General features: G+C 43.6%; 3 protein-coding genes across 9 annotated transcripts in view; 2 read left to right on the top strand and 1 right to left on the bottom strand.

Moving 5' to 3' along the window:
* Positions 1–8,167, top strand: part of RHPN2 (rhophilin Rho GTPase binding protein 2) — a 56,622-nt gene extending 48,455 nt beyond the window's left edge. For both annotated transcript variants that reach the window (XM_049864266.1, XM_049864267.1), the window contains 4 exons: positions 593–669; positions 921–1,067; positions 1,384–1,539; positions 6,626–8,167. In XM_049864266.1, the coding sequence (XP_049720223.1) occupies positions 593–669; positions 921–1,067; positions 1,384–1,539; positions 6,626–6,883 (638 nt within the window). In that variant the 3' untranslated portion in view covers positions 6,884–8,167. The remainder of the gene's footprint in view (positions 1–592; positions 670–920; positions 1,068–1,383; positions 1,540–6,625) is intronic.
* Positions 8,168–8,205: 38 nt separating this feature from the next.
* Positions 8,206–14,367, bottom strand: FAAP24 (FA core complex associated protein 24). Its single transcript, XM_049864678.1, has 5 exons — positions 14,318–14,367; positions 13,889–14,007; positions 13,641–13,780; positions 13,288–13,440; positions 8,206–11,419 (listed from the first exon to the last, which is right to left on the bottom strand). The coding sequence occupies exons 1-5, from the start codon at positions 14,335–14,337 to the stop codon at positions 11,171–11,173; spliced, it is 681 nt and encodes a 226-aa protein (XP_049720635.1). The 5' UTR covers positions 14,338–14,367; the 3' UTR covers positions 8,206–11,170.
* Positions 14,368–14,508: 141 nt separating this feature from the next.
* CEP89 (centrosomal protein 89) overlaps positions 14,509–15,155 on the top strand; it is a 97,726-nt gene continuing 97,079 nt past the window's right edge. For 5 of the 6 annotated variants that reach the window (XR_007514631.1, XR_007514633.1, XR_007514634.1 and 2 more), the window contains exon 1: positions 14,509–14,727. Coding sequence is in view for 2 of the 6 variants with exons in the window: in XM_049864045.1 (XP_049720002.1) it covers positions 14,689–14,727 (39 nt within the window). In the remaining 4 variants the exon portion in view is untranslated. The remainder of the gene's footprint in view (positions 14,728–15,155) is intronic. The other variant, XM_049864046.1, reaches the window with a different exon arrangement.

The following is a 15,155-nucleotide window of genomic DNA, read 5'->3' as shown; positions in this document are numbered from 1 at the left end:
GATTTTCTTTTTATGCTTGTTGTGCGTGTATAATTAGCCTGCTCTGGGGTCTTTTGCTAGCAGCTAACTAGCTTTATGGTGTGGGTTGGACCAGAGACTGCATGAATATGCTGGTAGAGACTTGAAGCTGTCAATGGACATGGTTTGCAAAACCACTTCTCACGGGGAAGTCCTCACATCACACGTTAGGAGGACCGTTGTGCCCAGGACTTGTACTGAAAGGCGTAGAAGTTCCATAACAGCCACATCTGAAATCTGGTTAGTTTTCAGTAGGATTTTATGGAGCACCAAAGGAATTCTACTGGGATATAAGCTCCTGGAAGGCAGCGAATTTGTCACTACTCTGTCCCAGTTCCAGAACAGGGTATGGCACATAGGAGGTGCCCAGATGGAAGGCACAGTTCACGCCGGGCCAGGCGATTGACCAGTGTTCCGTCTTCTGTACCATTTGTCTAAATCAAGAGGAAAGACAGTGACTAGGAAGCAATTTTGCTTTCTCTTCCCCTCTAAGAGAAGACTGTAGCCCTCAGTTCAAGGATAACTTTTCAGTTACAGAAACATTTAGTTTTTCGCTTTTAATCTTCTTTTCTAGCTAAAACTGAGCAAGAAGTTGGAATTATACCACTGCAGTTCTCCAAGGTGACAGTAACAGACTTCTTCCAGAAGCTGGTATGTTAAACACTTAGCTCATAATGACCTAAGGGGATAGCTTTTGCATTTTAAACCCAGTGCCTTCGTTGCATTTTGCAGGTGTGTAAAGGGAAAATGGCTGTTAAGGTTCTTGCATGAGTGCTGTAGGGCTTATTATCCCAGATGGTATCATTAGTCTCTGAACGGGGCTGATGAAACCTTCAAGGACAACAGGCAACATGTCTGATTCAGCTTTCAAATCCTACAACTAATGATGCTCTATTCCAAAGGGCCCCCTATCTGTGTTTTCGGCTAACAAGAGATGGACGCCGCCTCGAAGCATTCATTTCACTGCAGAAGAAGGGGATTTGGGGTTCACCTTGAGAGGAAACTCTCCAGTTCAAGTTCACTTCCTGGATCCTTATTGCTCAGCTGCAGTAAGTGTGTACCATTCTAGATTTGGAACAAAACTCATCAACATCTTGGCAGGGAGTCAAACTGGCAAGATACAAAGAAAGCACCCCAAACATACATATCCGGGTGATTGAAGTAGGGTGCTTCTGAAGCAGGTTAGTTTCACTCTGACTCTATATAAAAGGCTTTACTGATGTTACGTGCCCAAAGAGAAAACTTCAAATTTTTGCTTTCTTGATGCAAACTTACGCAAATACCTTTTTTGTCAGTGGATTTAGAAACTGTCTGATTCAGGGATATGAATAAATGCTGACCTTTGTTTAAACAATACTTTTGTAGCTGGCAGGAGCCAAGGAAGGAGATTATATTGTTTCTATTCAAGACGTGGATTGTAAGTGGCTGACAGTGAGTGAGGTTATGAAACTGCTCAAGAGCTTTGGCAAGGACAACATTGAGATGAAGGTGGTGAGCCTCCTGGACTCCACATCATCCGTGGTGAGCACCGATACCCCCGGGCAACAAATAGTGATGTGGCATGAAATCTGTGATTCATCCTCAGGGGTCTTTACCATGTTGTCTGCCTCCCGCCTACATTTCTAACATCTCAAAAAACAGTTGAACTCCTAAGCTCATAACCGTTGGGATGTGCTAACCCTGGGTCAAAGAGTTGTTATTGCTAGCTGCCATCAGTTCAACCTTAGCTCATGATCACTCTATGTACAATGGAACGAAATGCTGCCTGGTCCTGTGCCATCCCCCATTATCATTGGCACATTATCAGAAGTAGATCACCAGGCTTTTCTTCCTAGTCTGTCTTAGTCTGGAAGCTCTGTCGAAATCTGTTCATCACAGCAACATGCAAGCCTCCACTGACAGATGGGTCGTGGCAGCATATGACATGCATTGGCCGGGAATTGAACCCAGGTCTTGCACATGGAAGGCGAGAGTTCTAACACTGAACCAAATTTGAAAAAAGTTTAATTGTATAGATAAAATAACGAGTTGATTAATTTTTCTGAGTAAATTATTGTTAATTACAAAGTATTCCATCTTCATGGTAAAGAATTTCTCATGATACAGAATGGCTTAATACAAGATGTGAAAGTCCCTTTCCACACTTCAGACGCACTGTTAGCAATTCCTGTGAGTTTCTGCGAGGCGTTGTATGCCTGTGCAAGCTCGTGTTATCCAAGTAGGAGGAGTCGTACCACCTGTACTGTTCTGCACTTAATTGCACTTTAATAATTACCTTAGACACTTCCCTCTACAAAAACATTCACTCAACAAATAGCGAGCACCTGCTGTGTCCCAGGCACTGTCTTAGGTGTTAGAGCTACAGCGTGAACCAGGCAGACCAGGTTCTTGCCCCCACTAAGCTGACACTATATAAGTAAATAAGTGGTTGTGATTTTGGCGAATACTGTAAAGAAAATAAAATGTATAATGTGCTAGATGGCTGGGGGTGGGGAGAAGCTCTTCTAGGTGGGGTTTGAGCTGAGACCCGAGTAACGAGAAGGAACCAGCCATTTGAAGAGGTAGAAGAACAGCTTTCTAGTCAGAGGGACTAGCAGGCACGAAGATGCTGCAGCAGGAATCAGCTGCTCCAGGAAGAACAAAATGGCTGCCTTTGGGCTGGAGCACCACAAAGGGGGAGAGCGGCAGGGAATGAGCTGGGGAGGAAGGCAGGTCACTGGCATGAAGGGCCCTGTTGGCAGTGGTAGGGAGTGAGGAAAAACCACTGGGCCTTTAAGAAAGGGAGTGGCATGATATGATGTTTATTTTAGAAACAGGTCTGCTGCCTGGAGGCTAGTTGAGAGGCAGCAGGGAGACTGAGCTGACTATGGCCATAGCCCAGGCAGGTGACATCAGGGGCTTGGACCAGGGGGATGGCAGTGGAGGTGGAGAGATGGATGCACCTGGGACATGTTTTGGATGTAGAACTGACAGGGATTTTGTAGGTGATCTGTGTAAAGGAGGTGGGGGAAAGGGAGCTAGATGACTCCGCAGATTGACTTGAACAACTGCCTGGGCAGCGGGTTTTTATTAACAATGGTGGTGAGGCAGGGAGAAAACAGCCAGAGGTGTGCTTTGAATGTTTTTAATTCCAAATTTCAATTTCTTGTTGCTGGTATATAAGAACGCAATTGACTTTTGTAAATTAACCCTGTATCCTGTGACCTTGCTATAATTGCTTGTTAGTGCCAGGAGTCTTCTGTCAGTTCTTGGGGATTTTCTGCATAGACAATCGTATCATCTGCAGACGGTCTTATTTCTTCCTTGCCGCTCTGTATACCTTTGATTTCCTTTTCTTGTCTAACGGCATTAGCTTGGACTTCCAGTATAAAGTTGAGCAGGAGTGGTATGAGGGGATATCCTTGTCTTGTTCTCCATCTCAGCGGGAAAGCATCTAGTTTCTCCCCATTGAGTACGCTATTAACTGTCCTTCCTATCTTTGAACCAGGCCAGTGAAGGATTTGGTGTGATGGTTAAAAGCAAGGGCCCTAGAGTCAAACTGCCTGGGTTTGAATCCTGGCTTTCCCACCAGCTGCATTACTTTCAAGTCATGGAAGAGCTGTGTTTGTAGAAAATGGCAATATGCTAGAGGGAAAGCACCTACCTCCTAGGGTTGTTGTCGGGATTCACTGAGTTTATGTAAAGCCCTTCAACAGAGCCTAGCAGGGATACATAGCAATTCATAATTAAAAAAAAAAAAAAACTCAAACTCATTGCTGTCAGCCGTGTAGGTAGAAGTGCCCCACAGGGTTTCCAAGGCTGTCAATCTTTATGGAAGCAGACTGCCACATCTTTCTCCTACGGAGTGGCTGGTGGGTTTGAACCACTGACCTTTTGGTTAGCAGTTGTATGCTTTGACCACTGAGCCACCAGGGCTCCTTCAATTCATAGTAAACCAAAAAAAAAAAAAAACCAAACTCATTGCCTTCGAGTTGATTCCGACTCATAGCAGCCCTGTAGGACAGAGTAGAACTGCCGTATAGGGTTATTTATTTATTTATTTTATTGTGGTTATTCTCTTCACTCACCAAGGACTTCAGATAATGACAGTTGAGTACTGCTTTTAGTTGCTGAGCTCTTCAAACGAAATCAAATAATGAGAACGAATATAGCCCCATGTTCTGGCTGAATTGATTGGTCCCTGGAACATTGCCTGCTACCCTTCACTCTTGACTCTTGTGGGAACCCCTAGTGCCCCTCTGTGGAGCAGATTTTGAAAACTACTGTTGTGTAGTGGAAAGAATCCAAGACTTGGAATCAATGACCTGGAATCTAGCCCTGTCTGCCATTAACAAGCTTTGTGACCTTCAGCAGGTTAATATCCTCCTTGGGTCTCAGTTCACTCATTCGTGTAAGTTAGACTAGTTGAATAGTTTTCAAATTGTGTTCCATAAAGTCCTGACTTCCAGAGAGTTGTTCCAGGAAGATGTGGGGAGTGGATGGGGGGCGGGGAGCATGCTCGATAGAACGGGGTGGGTCGGGGGGAGAAAGGGAAGACAGCTGTCTTCAGAAGTTAGGCTGTGAAAGGGAGCAGAGACATTGGGGTGGTACCTGGGAAGGGGACATAGGATCAAGAAAGACTTCCAAGGAAGGGGGTTAGATACCAGAGCAAGTGCGTGTGCTGATGGCAAAGGTCCCAGAGACAGGGATAATAAAGCAGGAAAGCGGGGACACCTGGAAGATCTCGCAGGTGTGAGATCTGACACACAGGGCGGGCTTGGCCTTTGGGGACAGATAGTTAAGAATAAAGCGAGTATGTCCTGAGGCCATGTGAGTGGCTTGAGGAGAGAAGAGGATGTAAGCAACAGGCATCTAGGGGGAAAGGGAGTGGAATCACTAGGGAAACGTAGCAAGATGGCCAGGTAACGGGGTGCCTAGTAGAAGTTTGGGGTCGGGGTTAGAATTTCTAGGGAATCAGTCAGCTTGGTAAGTGTCTTCCAGCAATGTGCAGCTGTTTGGATGCAGGCCTGGAGGTCAGAGGGTGGGGTTTAACTAGAGCTGACATTTTGCCAGATGAGTGAGGAAGAGGAAGAGAATTGAAGGCATTTGTAAGGGAGTGGTGGCAGTGGTGCACAGCGGACTATGAGCGGGTTCACGTTGAAAGAAATTCTTCCTCCAGAATGGTTTATTTTTAATGATGGTGTATGTGGCCTGTCAAGCATGTTGGGATTAACAGTCAGTTTTCTAGAAAAGGGAGAGGCATCTTCATCCAAAGGAGGCAAACTCAAGAGGGGCATAATATAGGAAGTATCCCTGTTATAAAGGAGCCCTGGTGGTGCAATGGTTAAGCCCTGGGCTGCTGACCCAAAGGTCTGTGGTTCAAACGCGCCAACTGCTCTGCGGGAGAAAAGACCTGGTGATCTGCTCCCAGAAAGATTACAGCCTAGGAAACCCTGTGGGGCAGTTCTGCTCTGTTCTGTGGGGTCACTATGAGTCAGAATCAACTTGGCATCATACAACAACCCGTTCTATTGCTGCATAGCTCAATTTCTTCTTACGATTTATATTATGAACAATGTACCTGACCACTTTAGATATACTGTCTGTATGTTTATATGAATGGCCTGATTGCAGTCCCTGGAACATAGCTGATCCTCAGTAAATGTTTGGTGAGTGACTCAATCTTGATGTGAGGCAAACCTTAAGAAGCAGGTCATAACCCACATGGAAGTGTTTAGGAAAAAAGTTTCCTCATTTCCTGTTTGAGCCTGCACAGTCCTTTAAAAGCTAATAGTAGCTTCACCATGGATTCGATCATCCAAGACATGTTCAGTGAAGAAAGTAGGGTGCAGAGTGGTGTGTGTGGTCTATTCCTTTTAAGAACTGGTGTGTGTACTGTGTGTACAGTATCCCTAGAAGGATGACAGTGCAGATGCCTCTGTGCAGAGTATCTCTAGAAGGTAACAGTGCAGATGCCTGTGTGCACAGTATCTCTAGAAGGTAACACAGTGCAGATGCCCCTGTGTGCACAGTATTCCTAGAAGGTAACACAGTGCAGATGCCTCTGTGTGCACAGTATCTCTAGAAGGATAATATGAACAGTGGTTACCTTAGGGGAGGGGCTTGGAAGTCAAGGGGGAGGGAGACCCACTATTCACTGTATATATTTCCATTTGTTTACCATAAGTATATGCTACTGTTTCAAATGTAATAACCTTAAAAAATGAGTAATGGTCACTAAGCCTAAATTACCACTAAGTATATTCCTGAAAAATTGTCATTCTTTTTAACAGCCTAATTCTATATGTGTTAGTCATCTGAGTTCCAAATTATACCAAGTTGGTTTTGAAGGAGGTCCTGTCAGTACAGAATGTGCATCTCGAACTTTGCAACCACCTGTTATCTTGGAAACCCTGGTGGTTAAGCACAGTGGTTAAGTGCTACGGCTGCTAACTGAAAGGTTGGCAGTTTGAATCCACCAGGCGCTCCTTGGAGACTCTATGGGGCAGTTCTACTCTGTCCTAAAGGGTCACTATGAGTAGGAGTTGACTCGATGGCAATGGGTTTGATTTTTGTTTTTGTTATCTTGAACTTCTAATACCTCTTTTCTTCCTTTTGTTATGTGCAGCATAATAAGTGTGCCACATACTCTGTGGGAATGCAGAAGACCTACTCCATGATCTGTCTGGCCATTGATGATGATGATAAAACTGGTAAAACCAAGAAAATCTCTAAAAAGCTCTCCTTCTTGAGTTGGGGCACCAACAAGAACAGGCAGAAGTCCGCCAGCACCATGTGCCTTCCATCTGTTGGGGTTGCGAGGCCTAATGTCAAGAAGAAACTCCCTTCTTTCAGCCTTCTCAACACCGACAGTTCTTTGTACTAATGTGAGGAAACAACATTTAGGCCCAGAACGTTTCTGAGTGCTGACGTGGCCTTAATATTTGTGCCAGAATGGAAAATTTTCTGTCTTAAATCTTGTTTACTTCGTCTGAACTTGCTATTGGTATTTCTTTCTGAAGGGAAGTAACTAGAAACCTCTAGAAATTTGAGGATGACAAACTGATTCAAGTGTCAATATGTTGCTGTATGAGGAGCCCCGGTGGCACAGTGGTTAAAGTGCTCGGCTGCCAACCGAAAGGTTGGTGGTTTGAACCCACCAGCTGCTCCATGGGAGAAAGATGTGGCAGTCTGCTTCCATAAAGATTACAGCCTTGGAAGCCCTATGAGGCAATTCTACTCTTTTCTATAGGGTCACTATGAGTCAGAATTGACTCAACGGCAATAGGTTTGGTTTTTTGATATTGCTGCAAGTTATTTATTCTATAAAGTATTGTAAATAGAATAGTGTCGAAAATATGCCTGTTTACTGATTACGATTATGATTTTTAGTCACCTCCAGGGTTAATTTTGGATTACCTACATTAGTCCTATGTGTAAGCTTCCAGGCTTGGGTAAGAAGAGATCTTTCTTTAACATAGAATTCAGACAACCCCTGAATTCAGGCAGGCCAGGGGACTACAGTCAGAGTCTTAAATTAGTGTTACTAAAAACTGTTCCACAGAGCTGCTTCCTTATTAATCTACTATGACAAAACTTTACTATTATTTCCACACAATATGAATGCTACTTCCAGGTAAAGTCTAGTGCCAAATTCGTCATGACTTAGTCAATGAAAACACCTTAGGAGCAGCTTTTATTCTAGTTTCATGTCATTTAAAAACTGCTAACACAGTGGCAGTGTTAGATGAAGATGCTGTCTACAAGGTAGATAATATTCTGTTTGATACTCAAAACATTTTTCATTTTGTTTAGAGAGTACATAACCGTATTATTTTAAGAGTCTTGAGTTAAAAACTAGCTTCACATTTTTTCAGATACAGATGTAAATGACTCAAGTTCAGAGCTCTTTGACTTTTAAAAACAACATTCTGCCAATTGATTTCTCTCGCTCTAAGTTGGATGATGCTGTGACTCTACTAAGACTCACTGTTGACATGGTACACGTATATAGCTAAAAAACATAGCATTGAAATCTAATTTTTGTAAATTAATAAGAATTTAAGTATTTTCTATTGTGCAATATTGAAAGACAAGCAACCACCTTTAGGAAAGTTCATTCACTGCGCCTAGGGCCATGTCTGTATAAATATTTAAATAAACGCATTTATGCCAAATTAATGTTTTTTTCTTTAAATAATAGTTTATTGTGTTTTCAGTGAAAGCTGATACAACAGATTAGGTTCCCGTTGAACAATTTCTACTCAAATTGTTCAGTGACATTGGTTACATTCTTTACAATGTGTGAACATCGTTCCTGTTATGGTTGTTCTGCTTCTAGTGATCTAGTTTCCCTGCCCTCTGATGTAGTCTCATCTTTGTTTTTAAAGTAACTCTTGACTGTTTGGTCTCATTTAAGATTTTTTAAAGAAAGCACGGTACTCATGGGTGATATTCTTTATTTTGTGGCCAGTCTGTTATTTAGCTGAAAGGTGACCTCAGGAGATAGTTTCGGTTCAGGGTTTAAAGTATCTCACAGCAATAGTCTTGGGGAGTCCTCCGGTCTCAACTGGTCCAGTAAGTTTGACTTTTTTTAAGAATTTGAGGTTCTGTTCTACATTTTTCTCCCATCCTATCAGGGTCCACCTATCAAGAACAGTTGGTAGTGGTAGTCAGGCACCATCTGGTTTTTCTGGTCTCAGGGTAGATGAGGCCGTGGTTTGTGTAGACTATTAGTCCTGTAGACTAGTTACTTCTCCAAATTTTTGGTTTCCTTCTGTCTCTTTTGCCCCGGATGAGTAGAGACCAATAGTTTTATCTTAGATGGCTGCAAGCTTTTAAGATCTAGACACTACTCACCAAACTAGGATGTAGAATATAACTTTCTGAACTATATTATGCCAATTGGCTGAGACATCTCACGAGACTATGGTCCTAATCCTTCAAACCCTGGAATCCAATCCTGCAAGCCATCTGGTTATATCTAAGAAGTATCCATAACTTTCCCTCTGTTGTACATAAGATTGCTGAGTCGGAACTGACTCAATGGCACCTAACAACAACATACACATATATGCCTATGTATATACCTGCAAATAGGTACTTTGGTTGTTTTTGCTGTTTCAAAATTATATATGCTATAGCAATCACCAACAGGCCCTTCTTTCTTGCGTACGTTTTAGTGACATCATTTAAAAGCTCACAAGCTTTTAAGACCCTAGACACTACTACCAAACTAGGATGTAGAACATAAGCTTTATGAACTATATAATGCCAACTGACTGAGTTGTCCCACGAGACTATCATCCTAAGCTTTCAAACCCAGCAAACCAATCCTGTGAGGTGTTTGGTTATGTCTAAGAAGTATCTGTGTGTCCCCTATGTGGTCTATTATATATGTGAATATATATATACACATACGCACATATGCACACACCTATATACACACATATTCATACCTATACACATATGTATATATAATACCCGCATATTTTTGGTTGTTGGAGAATTATATATATGCCATAGCAATTACCAAAAAAGGTCCTTTTTTCTTGTGTATATCTGAGTGACATTGTTTACCCTGGTCTCAATGTACACACTTCATCCACATTTGCTGTTACATTTCCCATCACCAAAAATAACAAGTGTCTGCTGTCTAGGGAACAAATCTCCCTCTTCCCACCACCTGTCCCTGGTAACCACCAAAGAATGTTGGTCTCTATGTATACCTGTTCTTATAAAAGTAAGATCATACAACATTTGTGCTTTTCTGATTGACTTTTTTACTCAGCATAATGTCCTCCAGATTCATCCACGTTGTTTCAAGGATTCACCATTCTTTATGGCTGCATAGTATTCCATTGTGTGTCTGTACCACATTTTCTCTATCCATTTATCCATTGATGGGCACTTCAGTTGTTTACATCTTTTTACCAAGTTCATGTTTTTTACTTTTATTTCATTTTAATTCCTTCCTCTTTCAAATGATTTCTAGCCTAATGTGCAAAATATTTCTATTGTTTGAGTTTTTAAAAATGACTAGCATTTCACAAAGCGGAACTTAGAGCTTTCAAGTTATCTTAGTACCTTTTAAAACATGACATCTTTAATCGTACTTATTCTTTGGCCATTTTACCTTTCAGTCCCAGCCCCCAGTTCCCCTCACTGGATGCAGCTGCTCTGGCTATTTTGTGTGTACCCAGCCTTTGTAGGGTCGTACGTGTACAAACACGTTCTTTTCCTCTCTCATGCATTAGTTTCTTACCTTTAAATGGGAATTTCAGACAGCAGGCTTTCTTAAAGCACTGGGTTCAGAAGACCTGCCTAGTGGCTATAAACAAACTACAGCTACCAAAAAAGAAAGAAAAGGCAGTACAATTGTTTATTTACATTGGCAGCCTCAAAGCACAGGTATATTTAGACCAGACCTGAACAACAGCAGCACTGACACCAGGGACAAGGGGCTTATAGTACTCAATTGTAGGTTTGTTTTCTTTAGATGGTCACATCCAACACCTGAGGCTTTAGAAGACTTTCCATGGTAGATGTAGGTTAAGGTCACACATTAAAATCTGCCCAGGCTGGTTTTCTGCAGAGTATACCAAAAAAAAAAACCCCACGGCCGTTGAGTCAATTTCAACTCATAGCGACCCTACAGGACAGAGGAGAACTGCCCCATAGAGTTTCCAAGGAGCACCTGGCGGATTCAAACGGCTGACCTCTTCAGTTAGCAGCTGTAGCACTTAACCACAATGCCACCAGGGTTTCCCTGCTGAGTATAAGAGTCCCTAAATTAAACTGACTGTCTTAGGAAGATCCCCAAAGGCCCTTTTCATCCTAGAAGAATGAGGGGAGTGCCATCTGATGCCCACTAACTTAACGGCTGGAACCCATAGACTGAGGCCTCATTTAGGCTGCACCTCATTTTTCTATAAGAGTCCCTAAATTAAACTGTCTTAGGAAGATCCCCAAAGCCCCTTTTCATCCTAGAAGAATGAGGGGAGTGCCATCTGATGCCCACTAACTTAACAGCTGGAACCCATAGAGTGAGGCCTCATTTAGGCTGCACCTCATTTTTCAGTGAGAGGAAATACTTTTTCTTGACTTTTAAATACAAAATTATGTAGTTTCTGGTCTGAAGAAGAAAATGTAGTAGATGCCATAAGGAGAGCCGTCACCTGGACTGTGTGAAAAATGTGTGAATTTGCTGTGCTACTGCTTGTCCAACGACTTGCTCCAGCTCGTGGATGGATGCATTACTTAACTCCTGGATACTTGGGAATTTCTGAAGCAGAAGGGGAGCTTTCACTTTTCCCACTCCTGGGATCTGCTGCACAGTTCGAAGAAGGGATGGCTCAGAGAGCACAGTGCATTTCTTCCTGACAAAAGGGTTCTTACTGGGCTCTTTGGTTTGTTCTTGGACCTGAACAGGAAATTAAAGCGGGGAAAAGCACATGAGCGCCCTCTAGAGGATGGGCTGTCGTCTTAAAATTTGTTCTGTGGAAATTTATTTCTTCTCTTTGGTTCAGTGTGACTTACAGGTGCAAATGCAAATGTCTTACTTTTCACGTCTTCATCTATCATGAATATGATTTTTCAGATACCAGCAAAAAAAGTTACTGAAAAATTGAACCATATGACCATACAAAAGAGTTAAGAGATTAACAACAAAAAATTTACAAAAACTTGAGTTTTCAGAATGTTTAGGACAAAACTAATGAAAAACATACTCTGAGAACACTTTCCTATGGTTCATAAAGAAACTTTTCAACTGTATAGGATTAAATGACAGCCATATCTAGACTGGGTCTGCTTGATATGGGACCTGGAGGAAGTTTGCTGAGCAAAGGAGAAATCCAGGTTTCAGTTAGTGGTGGTTATACAAAGAAGCGTTTTATCGAAGAAGTTAGGGATAGTGAAGCAAGGGGTGTAGAGGGAGCAGAGAGGGATCTGTGAAAATAGGGGGCTGTTTGCATTTCCAGCTTGGTTTTCAAAGCTAGCAGCACATTGGAATCAGAGGGAGATTTAAAAACAACAAAAGGGGGCTGGAGACCATAGTCATGGCGGGTATCTAGGTCAACTGGCATAACACAGTTCATAAAGAAAATGTTCGACATCCCACTTTGGTGAGTCGTGTCTGGGGTCTTAAAAGCTTGCAAGCAGTTCTCTTAAGATGTCTATTGGTCTCATCGCATCTGGGGCAAAGAAGAATGAAGAAAATCAAAGACACAAGGAAAATATTAGCTCACAGGACCACATGAACCTGAGATTCCATCAGCCTGAGACCAGAAGAACTAGATGGGGCCCAGCTACCACCAATGACTGCTCTGACAGGGATCACAACAGAGCACTCCAAAAAGAGCAGGAGAAAAATGTAGAACAGAATTCAAATTTACAAAAAAAAAAAAAAAGACCAGAGATTTACTGGTCTGACAGAGACTGGAGGAACTCCCAAAACTATGGCCCCCGGACACTCTGCTAACCCAGAACTGAAACCATTCCTTAAGCCCACTTTTCAGACAGATTAGACAGGCCTATAAAACAAAAAAAATAACCCATGTGAGGAACATGCTTCCTAGTTCAATCAAGCATACGAGACCAAATGGGAGGCTCCTGTCCAAAAAGTGAGATGAGAAGGCAGGAAGGGACAGCAACTGGAGGAATTGGCACAGGGAACTCAGGGTGGAAAGGGGGAGTATGCTGTCACATCGTGGGGACTGCAGCCGATGTTGCAAAACACTGTATAAAATTTTGAATGAGAAATTGAGCTGTAAACTTTCACCTAAAACAATTAAAAAAAAAAAGTACAATAATAATAATAACAAAAAATTGATGCTCAGGCCCTATCCCTACATTCTGACTGATAAGTCTGAAATAAGTCTTAGGCATCACAGATAACATTTCCCAGAAGATACTGCAGCCAAGTTAAAATCAGTGACGACAATGAGAACCAGTTAAAAAAAAAATTATAAACTTCCACATAGAAATGCCCTGATGCTTACTTAACAAAAGATACGTGGGGATGAGGCTGAGCAGATGCTAGTTGACATCATCACCAGCATAGGTGCAGAATAATGAATGACAGTCACCACCACCTGAGAGTCTAAAATCCGGTTTCCAACTGCTTCACTTTATTATATAGGTGCCTAAAATGGGCTGCTGCAGGCTCAGCTAGCTGCAAGGCAGCTTCCGAACTTAAATTTCTCAAAAAGGTTTTATAAACCAACATATGGAATGATATAGCAAAGCAGTAAGCTGCAAGAGCTTTGTGGAAAAGGTGTCAGTACTTACTAACTGGATAATGAGGCGGGATGCTTCCATCTGGCTGGCCACTGGAAGCAACACCATCCCAAGGTCCAGGACAGTAAACTTCTGTACAGCTGGGAAGTATTGCTCACTCATCTGTGTCTTTTCAACTAGTATGATCCCTTGAAGATTACTGGACTTCAAAGAAGAAAAATTAGACAATAAACCATTTTGTAACAAAATCCCTTCTAAGAAAGACGTCACTCCTTGATTTCAGGAAAAGGAGGAGGCAAAGGGTTTGGAATGGCCAATGGTTTCATATAAATTATTCCAAGGAATGGGGAAACGGCCAGATACAAGTAAATTTTCATTCCTGTTTCGTTTCATTCAGTACTTACATTTCTAACCCGAACAAGCCTCTTTCTGTAGCCATTTCCCGCCACCAAATCGGCTTCCGTGATATAAAGAACGCAGGATCTGCTAGACAAGTAAAAATCTACCGGTGTCAGGCAATCCTCAAAAAGGAGTTTAATTTTCCCTTAAAGACAAGAAAATGATTTCCGCGAGCTTTAGAGGAAAAGTGTTGGACATTTAAAAAAGCGGGGCGGGGCGGGGGACAGGATTATGCAGAGGGCAGCCCACTGACCTTGCAACCCCTGCGCCAGCTCGGACCCACGCCATTTCTCACTGGCCACAACGTACCCAAAAGGCACGTGTATGGGGCCTGTGTCATCAGCGTTGGTCCTTTCCATCGGTGATTTTGCTCTAATGAGGGAAATGCAAAATAGCACTGGATAGGTTCTTGTGCACACGGCCCAAGTTGCCCTCGAAACCGGGGCCTCTTTGGCAGGTTCCCGTCTGCAGAGTGTTCTTTAAAAGATGGAGTTATTTGCAAAGGCTAAGAATCAGGGGATTCCTCTCCAGGTGGCGTGTCCCGCATTTTCGTCACCTGCCTACCCCCCCGATACCCCAGCTCGGTCTGCGCTGTGGCTCCTCAGTCCAGACCAGGGCGGGGGCCGAAACAGCCGGGACGCCGCCTGGGTCCCCACAGAGGGGTTCCAGCGACCGGCATTACCTGGAGCCGCGTCCGCTCATGGCTCCTCCATCTCCCCTGCTCTCCGTCTTTCAGAGCGCCGGATTGGCTATGGTGTTACAGATGGACATCGAAGTGGCCAATAGGAGAACGGGGAGGCGGACTCTTTCCGCATTGGTGAAGATTTGAATGGTACCCACTAATTGCCAGGAGCGACGGGCATGGCAGTAAGCTTAGCTTTGATTGGTCAAGGTGAAAACGGAGCCAATGGCAGACAAGGCTGTTGCTAAGTCCGTGGCGAAGAAAAAGCGTCTGTGGCTAGGCCAGAGTGAGGGGAGCCCGGTGTAGGGACCGGTCCCGGGCTCCGGTAAGAGCCTGTGCAGTCCCTGGTCTGGTCGTCCCCAGCCGCAAGGATGCTGCTGGGATTTCAGAGGGGCCGCAAGAGCCAGTTTGTAAGTAGATACTCGCCTGTCCCGCTCCAGGGGTGAGGGCCTGGAGCACTTTTAGGATCTAGCCTGAGATTGGGGCAACGTAGCATTGGAGAGGAAGTAGCTTTCAGCTGGAGGAGCCCTGACTTTTGGTGTTCTGCCGAATCCTCTATCCCAGGGGTGGCCACAGTCAGACAGGAATCACCCTGTTTCCTCTATAACGTTCGCTCCAGTGCCGGGGAGTTCATTACTGACTGAAACAGTGTTGATTCCTGCCTCCCCCTCCTCCCAGTACGCCCCATCTGCAAGTCCCATCGATTCTACTGCAAAATATATCTCGAAGCTGCCTCACTGGCCTCCAGCATCTCACCTGGGTGCTGCAGCAGCTCCTCACTAGTTTCCCTGCTTCCACTCTTGCCCTTCCCCTAGGTCCGTCCTCCACATTGCAGCCA

The sequence above is a fragment of the Elephas maximus genome, chromosome 21 (assembly GCF_024166365.1).
Source record: "Elephas maximus indicus isolate mEleMax1 chromosome 21, mEleMax1 primary haplotype, whole genome shotgun sequence".
Classification (NCBI taxonomy): Eukaryota; Metazoa; Chordata; class Mammalia; order Proboscidea; family Elephantidae; genus Elephas; species Elephas maximus.
Note: the sequence above shows the minus strand (reverse complement) of the source record. Positions and strands in the feature narration are given on the sequence as shown.

What these genes read in the sequence shown, in the direction of transcription:
- FAAP24 (XM_049864678.1), bottom strand. Translation starts at nt 14,337, where the DNA reads ATGAGCGGACGCGGCTCCAG. An exon ending in ATGAGCGGACGCGGCTCCAG is followed by an intron (nt 14,008 to 14,317) that starts GTAATGCCGGTC and finishes TTCCCTCATTAG; the next exon opens with AGCAAAATCACCGATGGAAA. An exon ending in GCTGGCGCAGGGGTTGCAAG is followed by an intron (nt 13,781 to 13,888) that starts GTCAGTGGGCTG and finishes CTTGTCTTTAAG; the next exon opens with GGAAAATTAAACTCCTTTTT.